Consider the following 19,403-nt stretch of genomic DNA (forward strand, 5'->3'; position numbering starts at 1 on the left):
TTGCTTGATTTTTTTTCCATTAGAAAAAGAAGACGGGATTTTATAGATTTAGCTAATGAATCATGAGAACCCTTGAATTTTTGGTATGACAGTAAGAAAAACAGACTAGAAGGCTTCAAACTTAAATTCTGGTGCTTTATTTATATGTATAAAGAAAGAGACCCTTCTCACCTCACATTTGTTAACTTCTGAGATGAGAAATTAGGAAATGGAAATGTTTCAATCAAAGCAAAAAAAAAATTAAAGTTTAACATTGATAAACACTAGAAAGAAGAGGAAAATCTAAGCGATATATTGATTAATATTAATGTAATTAATGTAGTAGATTAATACTAATTAATATTAATAAGATAGGGGCTGTCCTTCTCAAGAGTGAGGTTTTCCAGGGCAGGGGAGACAGGTATAAGGTTAGTTGTAACTAAAACTAATGGATGAAATTAGGGTGTTTAAAATGTGGGCCAAATCCTGCAAGCTTTCTGGGCATTGAGGGCATTCCACAAAAGGGGTCTTCTAAAGAAAGGGGTCTCAGTCTCTCTTCAAAGCTTGTCCACCAAGATTCCCATTTCAATTCCTCCTGCCTCCATTCTTCCTTTCTCCGGAGTGGCCCCCACCAACTTTTTTCATCACCTGTCTGCTCTGTGGCATCAAAGACAACATGAAACGAAACAGCTGTGTGGTCCCTCAGTGATGGGCAGAGCTACCGGCTGTGGAGAGGAAACTACAGACTCTCCTGAACCCCTACCATATCTAACACAAGCGCTACACACGTTGGGTGCCCAGTAATGTTTGCTAACGTGGGTTGGATCTGCAGTTATTCTTAACAGAAGAGAAATAAAAACGCCCAGGGCCGTGGGTTACAAAGTGTCCTCTGTAAGGGCACTGATGCTGGAATCTCCTGAGATGCCAGGCCTCTGCATGGGCAGGCGGCCCAGGGGTGAGTGGGGCTAGTTCCTGTGCTCCTCGGGAAAGCTGGAGGCCCTGGCATGGCTACACCTGCCTGGAGAAGGGGATGGTATTTTTCTAATTCTCACCAAGCTGCATCCATGCAGAGGGCCACATTTCTCTACATGACAGCACCCTATGCCATAGGGGCAGCAGCCCTGAGGGTGCTCGGTACAGATTCCTGGACCCCAGCCCATCCCACCTAAATCACAATCTCGGAGGATAGTGCCCAGGAATCTACATCGTAAACAAACTCTCCAAAGTGGCTTTTACGCGCACAGTAAGCGTTGAAGACCACTGAACGGAGGAGACAAGCTTGTAGACAAGGTCCCAGAAATTCTTGGAAACATTACTGGACACTAAAGTGATTTCAGGGAAGTTGTCTTTTGTTATCTTCCCCTCAACTCCTGCTGTCGATCTTTTACCTTGAATGGTTAAGGTTAAAGACTATTGGGTATTTAATGGCTGAAGCAAAGAGACTTGCAACCGTTTAGGATATTTTGAGTTCGTTTTTATTTTACATTTTATTGCAACCTAAAGGATCCCTAGAATTGTGAAATGATATTTAAACCACAGAGCTGCACAGGAGTAAGTGTGCTTGTTTTCTCTTCTGTTTGATAGCTATCAGGGAGCTCTTTCTGGAGTAAGAAATCTCATGTGAGAAGTTACAAGACCTCTTTCAGAATAAGCCACATTGGTCAAAAAGAAGTCTGGGGCACTGGTTCCTAGTGCTGTTGTTCTGGGCTGGGCCGGATAGAGTAGCCTTCCCCTCTGCTGTAGGTAACCTTCACTAGAGATGAACCTTGAAACCTCCTGGGGCCCCCAATCTCTGCTCAGTTCTCCGTGCTAAAGTCCACAGAAACACCTGGGGCGCCCGGTTTTCCGTATTCAAAAAAGGAAGTCAAAAGTAGTGAAAGAAACAGAAACCGAGAGCTTTTGACTTTGGGGCTAAAGACTGTCGAGGCCACTACACTGAGAAAGTAAACTGTGGTACAAACTAACTGGCAGTCGGCACATGGATATTTATTTCCGACGAAGCTGCCGGCTGCAAAATGTGCAGTTTACCATTGATTGCACTTCAAAGGCACTCAGAGAATGCTCCAGTCTCTGCTTTAAGGGCTAACAGCGGCCAATCTGAATACACAGATATATAAAGTATATACTGAGTGAGGACAGTTAGGAAAAAGAAAGGATGGTTAGATAATTGCAGGCAAGTTTTTATTTTGAAATCTTCAGATCATTCTATTCAAAATCACAGCATAGACTTCTTAAAAAATAAGCAAGTTAAATGAACATGTTTTTCCTGAGAGAGATCATGGGAAGGGTATAAGTTCATTCATTCAACAAGTAGTTACTGAATGTCAACTTGTGCCAGGCACTGGCCAGGGGCTAAGGAGAAAAAACTTCAGACAGCTATAGGATAATCAGCACAACCCTTTACTTTTTTTTTTTTTTTTTTTTTTTAGTCACTGCATTTGCTTTTTGTTTCCAAAGTGGGTATTTCTTGTGTTGATTATAAAAGGAATAAATGCTAATTGTAAAAAATTTTTTCAGACAATGCACAGAATTATAAAGATAAAAGTTAAAAATATCTACCAGCCAATCACCTAGTGATAACCACCGAACATTTTGTATAGCCTTTCCTGTTTTTTTCTGATATTTGATTATTAAAAAGAAATACAAACGAAAGTTTGAATTTCCTTTTTTTAAAGCATTTCCTGCAACACCTCTTCTTCCCAGGTCCCAAGTATGGGAAGCTATCACCCAAAACTATGGTTTCTGTCATGTGAGTACTGGGGTTTGGGATATAGGATGTCTGGCGGTCTAAAGGAGTTCTAGGGAGAACTGCCACTGCTTAAGTGGTTTTCAGGGCTGAGCACTAGCCTGTGTCTGATGTGCACCGGCTCCAGCGGGCATCATGCACTAAGACCGCGGTGGCGGGCGTGTTAATGGGCACCTACTGTGTGCCAGGCCCTGCGCTAAGCTTTTGCGTTACCTCAGAGAACACAGCCCACAAAAATTCCCTGCCCTTGTAGAGCTTACGCCCAGGACTGGGAGCTTCCTTTTCCCAAAACCAAGGTGATTACTGTAAAAAGCGTGAGCAACAGAAATGGCACAATTGCAGTTTCTTTATTTCCTTTTTCATGAATCCACAGAACGAGTGTGTTTAGAAAGCTGTGGATGCTTCTTACTAAACCGAAAAACAGGCATGTGCACTAGAAGTAGAATCTGGGGACCACCTAAGAGGTGTTAAAATCAGCGGGGCCAGGGGCAGGGGGTAGGTGATGATAGTTTCTTTCTGTCTTACTTCCTGATCAGAAGTGAGCTGACCAGCCCACTCATCTGATGAAAACTTTACAAAATGTATTACAAATGCCTGGTGAGACGGAGCGGCCGCGGCTGGCGGAGCGGCAGGGTGCCGGGCAGCGGCGCCCCGACCCTGTCCCAGACCCCGGGCTCCCTCGCGCCTGTCCGGCCAATCTCGGCTCCCACCAAATCCGGCAGGTCCAGCCGCGTACGGCGACAGGGACCAGCCCAGGTCCCAGCCTCGCGGATCCCCCCCCCCCCCCCCGCGTCCGCGAGATGCAGCCGCCTGGAGCTGGCCGCGCCCTGACTGCGGCCAACCCTGCCCGCGGGCTCCGCGCTGCCTGCCCGGAGGGATTCGGGGGCAAAAAGTCAGGTCCCAGCAGAGGCGACGGCCGGGTCCACAACTCACGTACTGGGAGGCCGAACGTGGGTGCCTGGCGGAGAACACCTTCTGCGCCGCCACGCTGCGCGCACTCACCATCCTGAGGGGCGAGAGGTCACGGCGTTGAGAAGCCCACCCCACCCTCCGGCCCGCGCTGCTGAAGCCCCCGGCCCTGCTCCTGCCGAGGCCACACCTCCCGCGTGCACCGGAAACGGGGAGCGAGTGGGCTCTCCGCCCCAAAGGGAAAAGCGGAGGCTGCCGATGGGCCCGTGTGGTTTGATAACTTGGTTCAGCCTGACACCGGCGCGCCCCGCCACCGGCCGACTGTCCTACCCTTGTCCCTTCTCCCTGCGAGGGAGCCAGAGCACAGCCAGAGGCAAGTTCGCTTCGTTCCACCACCTGATGATCCTACCCTTCAAGATAGACTCCTGCCTACAAAGACCCCCACAGATAACGCAGGCCCCGAATGATCGCCCCCCCGCCACCTTCCCTCCTCCCCACCATTTTTGTTCACTTACTAAACCTTCTATCGCAGTGTTTTCTGTGAGATCCACAGTGGTTAGCCTCTCTCTTTTCTTGTAAAAGAGCAGTAAAAAGCCATTATGGCGCGTTAAAAAATAAATAAAGCAAAAACCAAAATAAAAAACCACTTTAATGCATATAAAAGGACAAACCTAATAAATTTTAAATAAGCTTCAGCTATTCTGAATGCATTTTATGGTGTTTTATACGAAAAAGAGAAATTCTTTAGAATGGTTCCTAAGAATTATAAGGCGGAAATGCAACCACAGTTCAAAAATCTTCTTATGGCTATGTTTACATTATATACTACTTGGATTTGGGAATATACGTTTTACAGTTTTTGTAACAGATTGCTTTTCTGTTTTTCACTCTAAGTCCTATGGGGGCTCTCCTCTTCCCATATTCTCTTATGTTTTGTTTTCTTATTTTTTAGAAATAATTTCAGATTTATGAAAAATGTTGGAACAATAACACACAAAAAGACAAACAATAACAAACGTTGGCCACGATGATGGAACCCGCAAACAAAATGCAGCAGTTTTGGAAAACAATGTGAAGCAGTTCGAAATGCTAAACATGGCCTTGGTGGTATAGTGGTGAGCATAGCTGCCTTCCAAAATGCTAAACATAAAGTTAGTATTTTGACCCAGCAATTCCACTTCTAGATAGACACCCAAGAGGAATGAAAACAAATGTCCGCACAAAAACCTGTGTGGTACGCAGATAGTAAATAGGAGCGTTATTCATAATAACAAAAAAGTAGAAGCAATCTAAATGACCATCAGCTGATCAATGGACAAACACAGGGGGCTCCCCTGGTGGCGCAGTGGTTGAGAATCTGCCTGCTAATGCAGGGGACACGGATTCGAGCCCTGGTCTGGGAAGATCCCACATGCCGCGGAGCAAATGGGCCCGTGAGCCACAACTACTGAGCCTGCGCGTCTGGAGCCTGTGCTCCGCAACAAGAGAGGCCGCGATAGTGAGAGGCCCGCGCACCGCGATGAAGAGTGGCCCCCGCTTGCTGCAACTAGAGAAAGCCCTCACACAGAAACGAAGACCCAACACAGCCAAAAATAAATAAATAAATAAATAAATAAATATTAAAAAAAAAAAAAATGGACAAACACAAAATGGTATATCCACACAATGGAATATTATTCACCAGTAAAAAAAAAAAAAAAGTACTAATACATGCTGTGATAAGGATGAACCTTGAAAACATTATGCTAACTAAAGGAAGTCAGTTACAAAAAAAAAAAACATATTCTCTTATTCCATTTATATGAAGTGACTAGAATAAGCAAACCAATAGAAACAAAAAGGAGATTAGAGATTGTTTGGACGTAGGGGAGGCGAGAGGAAGTGGGGAGTGACTGTTAATGGACATGGGTTTTCTTTAGGGGATGTGTGCTAAAATATTTCAAAATTAGATTACGGTGATGGTTATGCAAGTATGAATATACTAAAGTCACTGAACTGTATCCATTTTAAACAATTGAATTTTATTGTATGTAAAATATATCTCAATAAGATATTTTTTAAAATAACAGGGACTTTCCTGGCAGTCCAGTGGTTAGGACTCCATGTTTCCATTGCAGGGGGTGCGGGTTCAATCCCTGGTCGGGGAACTAAGATCCCACATGCACACAGCACAGCCTAAAAAATACAAAAATAAAAAAGTAATACACAGAGTCCCCATACACCCCTCACTGGCTTCCCTGGTTAATGTTTTACATAACAATAGTACACATACTGAAACCAGGGAATTAATATTGGCAAACTGCTATCACCTAATTAATCTACAGATCTTATCCAAATGTTACCAATTGTCCCACTATTGTCCTAAGGAAGAGAAAAGCAGCTCTTGCCATCGTGGAGCTGGCCCAGTGCTGTGAGCTAGGCTTTGGTGTTGCAGCAAGCTGGTCTGGCACTCACACCAGGTCTTATTTTTTTTTTTTTTTGAGATATAATTGACATATAACATTATGTTAGTTTCAGGTGTACAACATAATGATTTGATATTTGTATATACTGTGAAATGATCACCACAGTAAATCTAGTTAACATGCATCACCACACAGTTACAAAATTTTTTCCTGAGATGAGAACTTTTAAGATTTATTCTCTTAGCAACTTTTAAATACACAATACAGTGTTATTAACTATAGTCACCATGCTGTACATTACAGCCCCAGGACTTATTTATTTTACGACTGCAAGTTTGTACCTTTAGACCACCTTCACCCATTTCTCCCACGCCCTACCCCTCACCTCTAACAACCACCAATCTGTTCTCCGTATCCATGAGTTTGGTTTGTTTGCTTGTTTTAGAGTCCACGTATAAGTGAGATCATACTGTATTTGTCTTTCTGTGTCTGACTTATTTCACTTAGCGTAATGCCTTTAAGGTCCATCCATATTGTCCTCCCCACTGGGTCTTAATGTTCCCCTCTAGCACATGAACAATTTCACAGAGCATCAACATCAGATAAGACCGTGATGGATCAAATAAAAACACTAACACTCCGTAATCATATTTGAACACAGATGAACTTTAAACATTATCCAAGCCATAAATACCAAACATTTCCCTTTCCTGACTAATATGAGTGATTGCTGTTTCTTTACCTGTTGCAGGGTTAGGCTTGCTCTAGTCACCTTCACTCCCATAGATAAGATTTATTAATATACCCAGTCATAGCATTGTCTCCACTTTCTGGAGCACCTCAGTATGTCCCATTACTGATAATATCAACTTTGGTCACTTGACTAAGATAGCGTCTGCCAGATTTATCCACTAGAGAGTTGCTGTTTTTCTCTTTGTAATTAATAAGTAGCCTGTGGGGTGACACTTTGAGATGTGTAAATATGTTGTTTCTCATCATACTTTCAAAGTCTAATTTTAGCATCCATCTGTGAGTCTTGCCTATAACAATTATTACTGTAGTGTTTGCCAAATGGTGATCTTGTATTTCCATCACTCCCTCTATATTCCTTAATGGGAATTCTCCCTCATTTTATTTATTATTATTATTATTATTATTATTATTATTATTATTATTATTATTATTATTATTTTGGCCGTGCCGTGTAGCCTGCAGGACCTTAGTTCCCTGAGCAGGGGTCGAACCTTGCCTCCTGCAGTGGAAACGTGGAGTCTTAACCTCTGGGGACCACCTTCTCCCTCAGAGTAAATAAAATTTACTCTTTTATTTATATCAGTAGAGAGTTATGGATAGTTTAGTCTACGAATTATAATCGGATATTAACATTGTTTGGTTACACAAATTGTCCCAGATTTAGCCATTGGAAGAGCCATCAAGTTGGTTCTGAGGTCCTATCTCTAATCCATATTTGCACCCTTTTTTACTATTTGGTACACAAGATGTTCCAGGCTTATCTTGTACTTCCCTTTCCCAGCCCTGGAATCATCCATTTCTCTAATGAACTCAGGCTCTTTTTTTAATTGGAAAATGGTATTTAGAAACCAAGATTTGGGCACAAGGTGTGTTCATTGATAGTGGGTTGTTGTTGCTTCTAGGTCCTCTCAATGGAGAGGGCTAGGAAATATTTATGTATTCATACATATATCCACATTTCTATATCTCTCTGTGTGTATGGGTGTGTGTGTGTGTGTGTGTGTGTGTGTGTACTGTAAAGTTGTTGTTTGTTGCCTCAGTGGCTTCCTAAGTGCTTGTTTTGAACTTTTACCAAGTTATTGCCCACTTCTAAGTACCCATCCCCAATACATGTGTTCATAAGCCTTATAATGACTTCCCCATCTTACCCTTTTCCTACTTTCCATGTTGACCCAGTTACATTTAAATTACCCAGTGAGAATGCTTCCTGCACGCCACAAGCTACCCCACTCATGACCCTCAATAAAGGCATTCGCCCATGGGTCCTGGCTCTGCTCTCTTGATGCCTGCTGTTACCAAACTTCAGGCTTTTAAGGGACTTTGCATGGCCCTCTGGGCATGTCATGCCTCCCCCTTTAGGACCTGTGAGTAGAATAAATTCTTTAATTTCATATGCTTGTCTGAATGGGATTTCTGTAGCTGTGTCGGAGTGACCCTTAAAGACCCCACAAAGGAGTCTTACCCCCTCATTTACAACTCGTGTGTGTGTGTGTGTGTGTGTGTGTGTAAATAACCATGAGTTCATACCACTGATTCCAATCCAACAGGACTCATACTAGCTGTCCTCCTTTCCTTATTTGTAATTTCTTCCTCTGACAGGGAAACATCTCAATCTCATTATCCACAGTGTATTGTTCAAGCCATATATATAGATAGATAGATAGATTTCAGAATTGCTAATTCATACACATGTGAAAACCAAGTTTAGTAACTAGAGTATAATCTTTATGTCAGTTATTTTCTACTAGCTTCATGTTATATAGTCAAAACACTTTCCAAGGTTCTTTAGGTTACTTTTTTCTTCCTCGGTGTGGTTATAATATTAATTGTAATACAGTCAGGTCTATTTGTTACTGTTTCGACTGCATTTTGGGGTCCTGCCACATTCTGGTTGATTTTGACTGTCCGTTTAATGCATTGACTTGATATGTGAAATATTAGCATGGTTGGGAGAGTCAGAGCCATATGACAAAGGTACACTTAGAGAAGTGTTGCCCCCAGCCCTGCTACTCCATTTCCATTCTCTCATTCTTTCCACCTCATTCATCCTGAACATAACAAGTTTCATTTGTGTCTGGTTTATTCTTCCTGTATTTCTTATTGCACAATTGAACAGATACATGTGTGTTTTCTTATTTCCCTTTATTTCTTACATGAAGGATATCATACCAAAAACATCCTTTTGTACGTGTTTTTTTCCCGCTTATATATATCTTGGAAGTTACTTCACGTCAGTTTATAGAGCTCGCCCTCATTCTTTTTTTGATAGCTTGCGTAACGCTCCGCCGTGTGGGTGTACCATAGTTTAGTCAACCTGTCTCCCATACAGTGCTTACAGTTATTTTGCAAAAACAAACAATGCTGCCAGGAATAACCTCATGCATATGTGTTTTTGCATTTTGGGAGGTATATCTTCAGGATGAATTTCTAGATATGGGATTGCTTGGGCAAATGGTAAGCGTAAGTGTAGTTTTGCTAAGTATTGCCAAAGTTCCTTCCAGAAAGGTTGCACCAGTTTGCATTCTCACTGGAAACATATGAGTACCTGTTCCTCCACAGCCTTGCCAAAAGAATGTGTTGCATACTCTTTAATTTTTGCCACCTGACAAGTGTTTAATTTGCATTTCTTTAATATTGAGTGAGTTTGAACATCTTTTTTAATATACTTAAGGTCATTTTCATGTCTTCTTTTGTGAATTATCTGTTCCTGCCTTGTCATTTTGTCAACCTTGGGGCTTTTAAATTTCTCTCATTTTAAAGATTTTTTTTTTTTTAATACTTAATGTCAGATTTTGTCCTCTCTTTGTGTACCTATAATCATTTTATTAAAACTTAGAAAAATATATGTTTGCAGACCACACTCACTAATGGGAAGGGAAATACCTAGAGCCATTTTCTGATAGTGATAAAGTTCAACAGACAGAAACCTTTAAAAAAAAGTTTTAAAGCTTCTTCCTTCTTTCTAAAAAAAAAATAAAAATAAACTCGTTTAATACTCATCCAGAAACACTGTGTCCTTCACATGAGGCTGTTTGCTAGGACTCAGGGGACCATTTATAATGATAGACCTGGTTAATTTACAATTAGCTATGATGAAGCCTGGGCAGATTTAGACATGTTTGAACCATTGTTGATACGCTTTCAATTGTGTGGAAAAACATCCAGGATGTTGCCTTGTTTCATATACTGCTCTCTCTTTTTGTCCATGGGAACTACCAAACTAGCCAGGCATTACTGAGCAATGCAATCTATAAAGAAACCCAGTTAATTCAAGAAATAGAAAAAGTGTAAAGTAATATGCAACAATGGAGGTAATTTGCTTGTCTTTGACACTGCCCTATGAGGGAAATAATACAAGAAAGCATTAGTATAATCACATTGCCTGAGTATCTCGAAGCACTGTATTTTCAATTTTAGTGTTTTTCTTTTGTCCTGAATTCTGAAGTGGAAATGTATTACATCTCAGTGTCTAGCACACTGTGAGTGAGTCAAACATATAACAAGTACTTAATTCAAGAAGACAAGGAAAAGTACCTTCTATTAGACTAACATTGAGGTTGGTGCTAAAGGAATAAATATGAAAAGAGAGTTCCAGTTCTCAAGGAAATCACAACAAACCGATGAAAATGCCACCCTGTAATAAGTGCTGTGATGGAGCAGGGCTCTAAAGCTAAGGGGCAAAGGGAGGGACAGGGATTGTGGAGTGAGCCAGAGAAGGATTTGAATTTCATAATTTGCTTAAACTCTCTGAGCCTCCATTTCCTCATCAACTCAATAAAGATAATAATTCCTACTTAGCAGGGCTGTTGTAACATTAAGTGGACAGTGTGAGTCTAGCACAGTGCCTGATATAAGGTAGAATCTCAATGAATATTAGCTGATATTATTGCCAATAGATATTTGTGGAACTCATCAAAAGAAATTTCCTTGCTGCATTTTTGTACATTTTAGCCACTCTCCCTGATACTAATCTGATTTTTTTCATTGTTCATTAAATTCATCCCTAGACTTTATCTCATAGAAGGTACTTTTCATTGTCTTCTTGAATTAAGTACTTACTATATGCTTGACTCACTCACAGTGTGCTAGACACTGAGATGTAATACATTTCCACTTCAGAATACAGGGCAAAAGAAAATACTCTCAATAAGCACAGAAGGTGGATAGGTCAGAAACCATTTCCATTTTTACAGATTAGTAGGAGGAAATTTAAATGACTAGTTAAATAACTATGTTGATCAATGACTCGTCCAAGATCACACGGTTTAAGAAACCGGAATTTGAGCAAAGATATTCTCACTTCAAATCAATGTTGCATGACCCCACACTGCCTCTCATGATGGAGAGAAATTAGGACTAACCTAACAAAGGGTACTTCCTAATAAACTTTGCTGGGGCACACCATCAGGGCTTGCCCCTAACACGTACCAAGGGTCTGTCAGCACTGATAGTCGGCACTGTCAGAGGGATACAGGCTCCAGGTAAATTTGAAGTGAAGGACCAACTTGGATGCAGGAAGATTGGAGAGGACTACTGTGATATTGTGGTTTTTAGTAAGAAATACATATTTGGTCTTCATTCCTGTTCTTGGCACAGAGCTCCTAAAATCTTTGGAATTTCTTACATGGTAAGAGCGATAAAGGTGTCTTGTTATTCAAAACAAGCCCCTCCCAACTACAGAGGAGTTTATGCTAATGAAGTGACTTTTTGGAAAGCCCTTGAGGGTGCTGGTTGCCAGGGGAACCAATCTTTGATTAGAGGGTTGGAACTTTTAGCCCCAGCTCTCAGACTTCCAGGGGAGGGGAGAGGGGTTTGGAGACTGAGTTCAATCACCAATGGCCAATGATTTAATCAATCATGCCTATGTAATCAAGGTTCCATAAGAACCCAAAAGGACAGGGTCCAGGGAAACCTAAGGAAGGGGTCATGGGAACCTCTGATCTAGCTGGTCAGAAGCACAGGTGACAACCTGGTCTTACAACTGGCATCTGAAGTAGGGGAGGGAGGGCAGTCTTGTGGGACTGAGCCCTTAACACGTGGAATCTGACACCGTCTCCTGTAGACAGTGTCAGAATTGAGCTAAATTGTAGGACACTGTATGGGCAGGCTCCCCAAGATGTCTGTTCTCTTGTTCTCTGTACATTCTCTGCTCAACCAGTCCCTGCTTCACCTACATTCTATTCAGATGACTGACCTTCCCTAATCAGTAAATGCCTACGTACTTGCCCCTGGCCCCAGCTAGTGATTGTTCTAAGCTTTAGATCAGAATATCTCCCCTGTGATAGCTTATCAAAGGGGTGGTGGGAGGCTGTGCTCCTCTGCTGGTTTCCCTGGTAACCAGTGAGCCAACCTGATGTCAATCCCCCCTATAACTGGTAACCTCCCCCTCCCCCCATCCCCTGCCCTGGGAGCGAAGACTGGTGGGCTGTCACTCCAGGACCTTGCTTCAGACATGTAAGATCCCCCTATCCATTAAACCATTGATGTTTCTGTCACTGACTCTGGGCTCCTTCTTCGGTCTCTGGACAAGCACAGGGCTTGCAGGCCTGCAGCGTGCAACCCAATGGACCCCCAGCTGGTGTTGCAGAATTGCTTGGTGTGGAAAAAAGCTACCACACATTTGGTGATCACAAGTGACAGACAGTGTTCTGTGAGTAGACAGAAAACAGGGGAGTTTTTCCTTTACAACTGCTCATGAGAAACAAGTCCACAACAAAAGGGAACATAAAAGAGGGGCAAGAGGAGAAAGTGTGCGAGCGCACGAAAGCTTAGGATGGTGCAATTTTACAGAAGTCTGTTCCCGTAATTCGCTACTCCTTTTGTCAACTGAAAAAAAATGCACAACGTGAGCGTTGTGAGTTAAGTTTTATTTGGAGCCAAATGAGGACTATAGCCTGGGAGACAGCGTCTCAGATAGCTCTGAGGGACTGCTGCGAAGAGGTCGGAGGGGAGGTCAGTAATACATGGTTTTAGTGAAGGGGGTACGTGCCATCAAGCACACATTTTGGCAGAAGGTTGCTGCTGGTCACGAGGACCAGATGCCTCCGTTAATGATTTTAGTGCTTTTCTAGGTATAAGAAGATGTAAGACATGCAACTCATAAAATCTTCTAAAAAATATCTTAACTCTCTGAAGGCCTGTTCTGCCAGTGTTCCCAGAGCACGCAGTGCCGCATTCCTGATCTCCAGCCTGAACTCCTTTCAGGGTGTGTTGGAGGTCAGCGACTGCAGTGGCCGGTGGCTTCGTTCTTGTAGAACCAAACAGCGCGCAACAATTTTTAGTTGGCGTGGTCATTATCACGGGTTCCCTCATTTGTTTCCCTGTCTTGTGTGGAGACCAGGCACCTGTTTAAAACAGTTCTTACAACCATGTTACGTTCCCTAACGCCAAGAGAAGAATCTGTACGTTTTACCGGTTCAGCGAATCCCTTCCCCCAGGGGCCTCTGCAGAAATTCTGTTCTTCAAAGATCAACAAGTCACTTGGTCTAAATTGCCTCACTTGCCCGTGAAGCAGAGTGCCTCAAAACAGGCTTCCAAGAGCAACCTCCAGGCTACTTACACCAAGTTTTTCCTTTCAGACCACAGCCACGTAAGACCCTGCATCGAAAATGCAAGCTCCATCTCCGGTGGTCATTGTAGCTCAGCCTGGAAGTGGTCCGGTTCCTCAAACCTCTAACTGGCAGACGGGCATGTGTGACTGCTTCAGCGATTGTGGCGTCTGTAAGTGCTGGGGAAAGTGCCCCCGTAACTGATGCGGAGGTGAATTACCAAAGACCAAATCCTTCCCTCATTCCTCCCTTATTGTGTAGTAAACGTTCCCCACTGATGCCAAAGTACCCTGTGTGTCAGGCAATGCTTTGTTAACAGAAAAAGCCTGTACGGGATTGTAAATTAATTCTTCTCCACCCTTCGAAGAATAGTTTTACTTCTAAAATAAGTTCTGGAGTTAAGATAATAGGAAAAAAGCAGATGACTCTAACAATGAACAGACTTGGCCTAATGACTATAAATAGACCATACATCATATGAAAAGACACATTTCAAGTTTTACTTGATTTAAAAAAAAAAAAAGACTGCTCTTGTTACACATAAACTCATTATTTTATAGTTACACTGTGCCCAGTAAACAAGGGATAATTTTCATCCATGGTTTCAGCATGAGCTCAGAGAAGAATTATTTTATTTGTACATTTAACTTTGTTATACACCTAAGAATAAAGAATTCTACAGGCAATTAACTTCTCATTGGGTAAAATATCTCTGACCCTCCTTGTTTTTTGTTTTGTTTCTTTTATGAGAGCTCTCTAAGTAAACTTGGGAGAGAGAAAGTTTGTGAGAAGATGGGCGTGTCAGAGAGGTCAAATGCTTAGTTCTCAACACCAAGCAGGAAACAAACAAACCTGCCTATATAACAAATTTTGCTCTGAGGTTTTTGTGTTTCCCGCCCCCCCCACCCCCCCACCCCCCCCCCCCCCCCCCGGCCTCTTTGAAGTCTACACAGTGTTCTGAGACAGGAAAGGAAACCTTGTTAACCTTTAACTTATCAGTGGAATTGAAATTTGAAATTGAGTTAATAATTACATTGAAAAACATAAAGGGGGGCTTCTCTGGTGACGCAGTGGTTAGGGACCCGCCTGCCACTGCAAGGGACACAGGTTCAAACCCTGGTCCGGGAAGATCCCACATGCTGCAGAGCAACTAAGCCAGTTGCCACAACTACTGAGGCTGTACTCTAGAGCCTGCAAGCCACAACTGCTGAAGCCTGGGTGCCTAGAGCCTGTGCTCCGCAACAAAAGAAGCCACCGCAATGAGAAGGCCCGCACCACAACGAAGAGTAGCCACTGCCTTCTACAAGTAGAGAAAGCCCAAGCGAAGCAATGCAGACCAAACGCAACCAAAAATAAAGATAAATAAATAAATAATTTTTTTAAAGTAGATTGTAAAATAATATTTAAAGTAATATTAAATATTAAAAATAATATTTTTTTAAAAAAAGCACAGAGGGAAAGAATTACCTAGGAAATGGAACAGTTGGGTTTATTGATTTGCTCTCATTGTCCTACTGGATGACCTGGGGTGATGACTTACACTTCTCAGGACATTAGTTCAACATCTGCATATCATAGTGATAATGAAACCACAATAATAAAACCTTCTAAAGATGAACATTCTAATCCCCTAAACCCTAGTATTGTTACTCGAATAAGTGAATTACAAGTCCTAATATGAGCTTAATATCTTCATATAGAATTTCTTAATTGTAGATCTGACCAAATCATTCTCCCTTCTTAAAATATTTCAGAGCTTCCTCATGACTTCCATGACCCATTCTGAGCACTCGTACTTCCTCGTTATCCAGTCTCCAACCCGCCTTGGGTCCAGCTTCATCCCCATCCCATCCCTGGCTCCAGCCATGTTGAATGAAAACCAGCCATTGTCGAGACATACCATGTTATCTAAAGAGGCTCTTTTCCCTTTCCTCTACCTATAAAATTCCTAATCATCCTTCAATATTCAGATCAAGCGACATTTCCTTCCCAGAGCACTGGAGGCCCCATTTGTGTGAGTGACTCCTTGGCATCTTGAGTAGGTTTCTGTTGGAGAACTTTTCATATTATCTAACTTCCCTTCTAGACTTCAGACAGAGGCATTGTCAGTACTGAGGATAATCTCTGGAACATGGCTAGGTTTCAGTGAATCATTCAATACATGGATGAAGGCAGTACTACAAAAAGAATACAGACTTTCCAAGGTGTGGTTATTCCGGAAATGATTGGGTGGGGAGAAGGGAGAAGCTGACGCGATGCTGAGCAAAAGCAGTGAAGATGGACTTGGCAGCAGGATGTGTGACAAAGGCCCCAGGATTTGGACCGCCATTCATGAAAGCACACTAACTTTCAACTGTGGTGGGGGCAGAGTGGAGTAATTTGTACCTCTGATTTCATGTGTCCAGGTCTCTGTGGCATATTTTGCTTCACGTGTCTTGCATGTCAAGTTGCATCTGATATGAATGAATGCTGTCTGTGTGGAACAAGTGTTGCAATGAGGACCCTCTACAGGACTCGATACGGCATCCCGGTGAGTCTCTTACAATACTGTATCATTCAAGCATGCGCCCACGTTCAAAATAATTGTTATAAACATGGAGACAATTTGATGGTACCCATCATCTGAATTTGATTGGTAGGAGTTTCCTAGCATCTGCAACCTTGTATTCCATTACTGTAGCAATAGATCCTCTGGTTATGGGACCTCCTTCTACGTTTCTGTGAAAACCTTAGAAAATAAACAACTCTCATATTTGCAGTGTATGTCATACAGTGGAAGAGGATTGTTCAGAGCCTACTATGCCACAGGTACATTACGTATGTTACATCATTTAATCATTACACCATCCCCGTAAAGTAAGTAGGCCCACCAGGCAGAATTCCTTCTTACTCAGGGGAAGTCGTTCTTTCTCTATTAAGGCCTTCAACTAATTAGATGAGGCCCACCCACATTATGGAGGGTTACTCTAAGTCTACTGATTTAAATGTTAATCTCATCTGAAATATTATCTTCACAGAAACATCTAGAATAGTGTTTGATCCAATATCTGGGTACTATGACCTGGCCAAGTTGACACATAAAATTAACCATCACCAGGAATATCAATAAATAGGCAGAATATTTTAGGAACTTATTTTATTCCATTGAAATTATTTTATTTTTTCATTTGAAGATATTTCTTACTTTTTTAATTATACAAAATAATACATATATAGGTAATTTTATGACAAATTCAAACACAGAGGTATATAAAATAAAAGGTGAAAATCTCTACTCAGTGATAAATTCTATTAGTAATTTGGTGGTCTCCTTCCTCAGGTTTTTTTTTCCTATGCCTATAATGCATATACATATAGATTAGATGTACCTATAGCTATAGATTTAGACATATAGGGTCTGGGATTTGCAGGGCTCTTTTATCGCTTTTTTTTTTTTTAAATGAGTTCATACTATATTGTAACCTGTTTTTTTCCACTTAATATATGGTAGACCCCCTTTATGTCTGTAATACAGATTCTTTTTAATGTCTGCATAGTATTCCATCACAGAGATAATATACTTAATCACTTCTTTATTGATGAAAGGTTAAGTGATATTGCAGTTTAAATAGTTGTACGTATATGATTTTGTACATGCACTGGTATTTTTGTAGGATGGTGTACTAGATTAGATTGACAGATCACAGGATATGCACATTCAAAATTTGAAAAATACTGTCAAGTATCCCTTCAAAAAGATTATATCAATTTATAATTTATTAATATTATAAGTGTGCCAATATAATATTTTTTTCATGTTGCCTGTCAGAGAGGCAAAAATGATATTTCCTTGTTGTTTTAGTTAAATTTTTATTAGACAGATCAAGCAACTTTTTGAAAATTTATTGTCCTTTTGCATTTCTTCTATAAATTATCTGTACATATACTTTGTTCATTGTTTTATTGAGTTGTCTTTTCTAATTGATTTGTAGGAGCTCTTTATTTATTACGCTATGACTATTTAACATGAAAGTTATCAACTTTTTTAAAGGCTTAGTACATAATCAATTTTTTTAAATCCTCATTAGGAGTTTGAAAAATGAATAACAGACTGAAACTAAAACTTTAGTTGGTTTTGACAAAATTTGGAAGATTGGAAGGAAGAGGAAGAAACAAAGATATTCTAAAGGCTTTGTCTGGCATTGATAGATAAATACACATTTTTTTATAAAAAGAACATTACAGAGGTATAACTGACTTACAATAAACTGCATATATTTAAAATGTACAATTTGATAAGTTTAGACATATGTATATACCTGTGAAACCTCACAGTCAAAATAGTGAACATATTCATCACCCCCCAAATTTACTCGCATCCCTTTGTAATCTTTCCTTCTTTCCCCTCCCCTCTTCCCCAAGTAACCACCAATATGCTTTCTGTCACTATAGATTAGTTTTCATTTTCTACCATTTTATGTAATAGAACTGTACAGTGTGTAGCTTCTTTCATTCAGTTTAATTATTTTGGGATTCTTCAAATTGTTGTGTTGTGTAAACTTACAATGTGTTAAGAGGGTAGATCTGATGTTAAGTATATATTTTTAACCCAAACAATAAAATTAGAAAAAAAAGAAAATATTTGAATGGCAAATAAGCACATAAGAAGATGTTCAACATCATCAGTCATTAGAGAAATGCAAATTAAAACCACAATGAGATACCACTACACACCTATTGGGTTAGCTAAAATTAATCAGCCTAAACCACTCCAAGTGTGAGCGGATATGAAGGAACTGAAACTCTCATGCACTGCTGATTGGAATGTAAAATACAGTTTCTTAAAAAGTTAAATATACACCTACTTTTTGGCCCAGCCATTCTGCTCCTAGATATTTACCCTGCAAAAATATATAACCATACCAAGACTTGTACACAAATGTTCAGAGCAGTGTTGCTTGTAATAGCCAAAAACTAAAAACCACCCAAATGTCCCACAGCAGGTGAATGGATAAACAAATTGTGACCTATCCATATAATAGAATACTACTCAGCAATAAAAAGGAATGAACTATTGATACCCACAGCAACGTAGATGAATCTCAAGATAAATATAATGTTAATAGCCAGGACATGGAAGCAACCTAAGTGTCCATCAACTGATGAATGGATAAAGAAGATGTGGCACATATATACAATAGTATATTACTCAGCCATAAAAAGAAGCAAAATTGAGTTATTTGTAGTGAGATGGATGGACCTAGAGTCTGTCATACAGAGTGAAGTAAGTCAGAAAGAGAAAAACAAATACCATATGCTAACATATATATATGGAATCTTAAAAAAAAGAAAAGAAATGGTTCTGAAGAACCTAGGGGTAGGACAGGAATAAAGACACAAATGTAGAGAATGGACTTGACACAGGAAGGAGGAAGGGTAAGCTGGGACAAAGTGATAGAGTGGCATGGACATATATACACTACCAAATGTAAAATAGATAGCTAGTGGGAAGCAGCCACAGAGCACAGGGAGATCAGCTCGGTGCTTTGTGACCACCTAGAGGAGTGGGATAGGGAGGGTGGGAGAGAGACGGAGGGAGGAGATATGGGGATACATGTATATGTATAGCTGATTCACTTTGTTATAAAGCAGAAACTAACACAACATTGTAAAGCAATTATACTCCAATAAAGATGTTAAAAAAAATTTTTTTAAATATATAATGTTAAGTTGTGGGTAAAAATTTAAGGGTCATTGCTAATAGAAATTAGTTGAGGAATATCTAAAACTACTAAAGGGAACAAAAGGAACCAGGAAAGGTCTATTCAGCCAAAAAAAGAAAAGAAGGAAAAAATACCATTCAATGAATACCAAAAGTAAAATAATTTGGCTATCTCATGGGTGGGAGTGATTTAGATTCCTCAGCTGTGCTAAAATGTCTTTACCTTTTATTATTTCTTCTGGTGTGTTTGTGGTGAGTCTTTGAGAGTCTGACCTCTTACACGATAGGTGAATAGCTGTCCCACTTATCTCACCCCTCTTCTCTTCTGGGGCCCCAAAGCCCACATTAGGGTCATCTGTTAA

At 40.7% G+C, this 19,403-nt stretch overlaps 1 protein-coding gene across 1 annotated transcript in view; it reads left to right on the plus strand.

Moving 5' to 3' along the window:
• LOC137764076 (placenta-specific gene 8 protein) overlaps nt 1-19,403 on the plus strand; it is a 35,340-nt gene that overhangs the window by 527 nt on the left and 15,410 nt on the right. The window contains exons 2-3 of the mRNA XM_068542727.1: nt 13,371-13,512; nt 15,746-15,870. Of these exons, the coding sequence (XP_068398828.1) occupies nt 13,401-13,512; nt 15,746-15,870 (237 nt within the window). The 5' untranslated portion in view covers nt 13,371-13,400. The remainder of the gene's footprint in view (nt 1-13,370; nt 13,513-15,745; nt 15,871-19,403) is intronic.

The sequence above is a fragment of the Eschrichtius robustus genome, chromosome 4 (assembly GCF_028021215.1).
Source record: "Eschrichtius robustus isolate mEscRob2 chromosome 4, mEscRob2.pri, whole genome shotgun sequence".
Lineage (NCBI taxonomy): Eukaryota > Metazoa > Chordata > Mammalia > Artiodactyla > Eschrichtiidae > Eschrichtius > Eschrichtius robustus.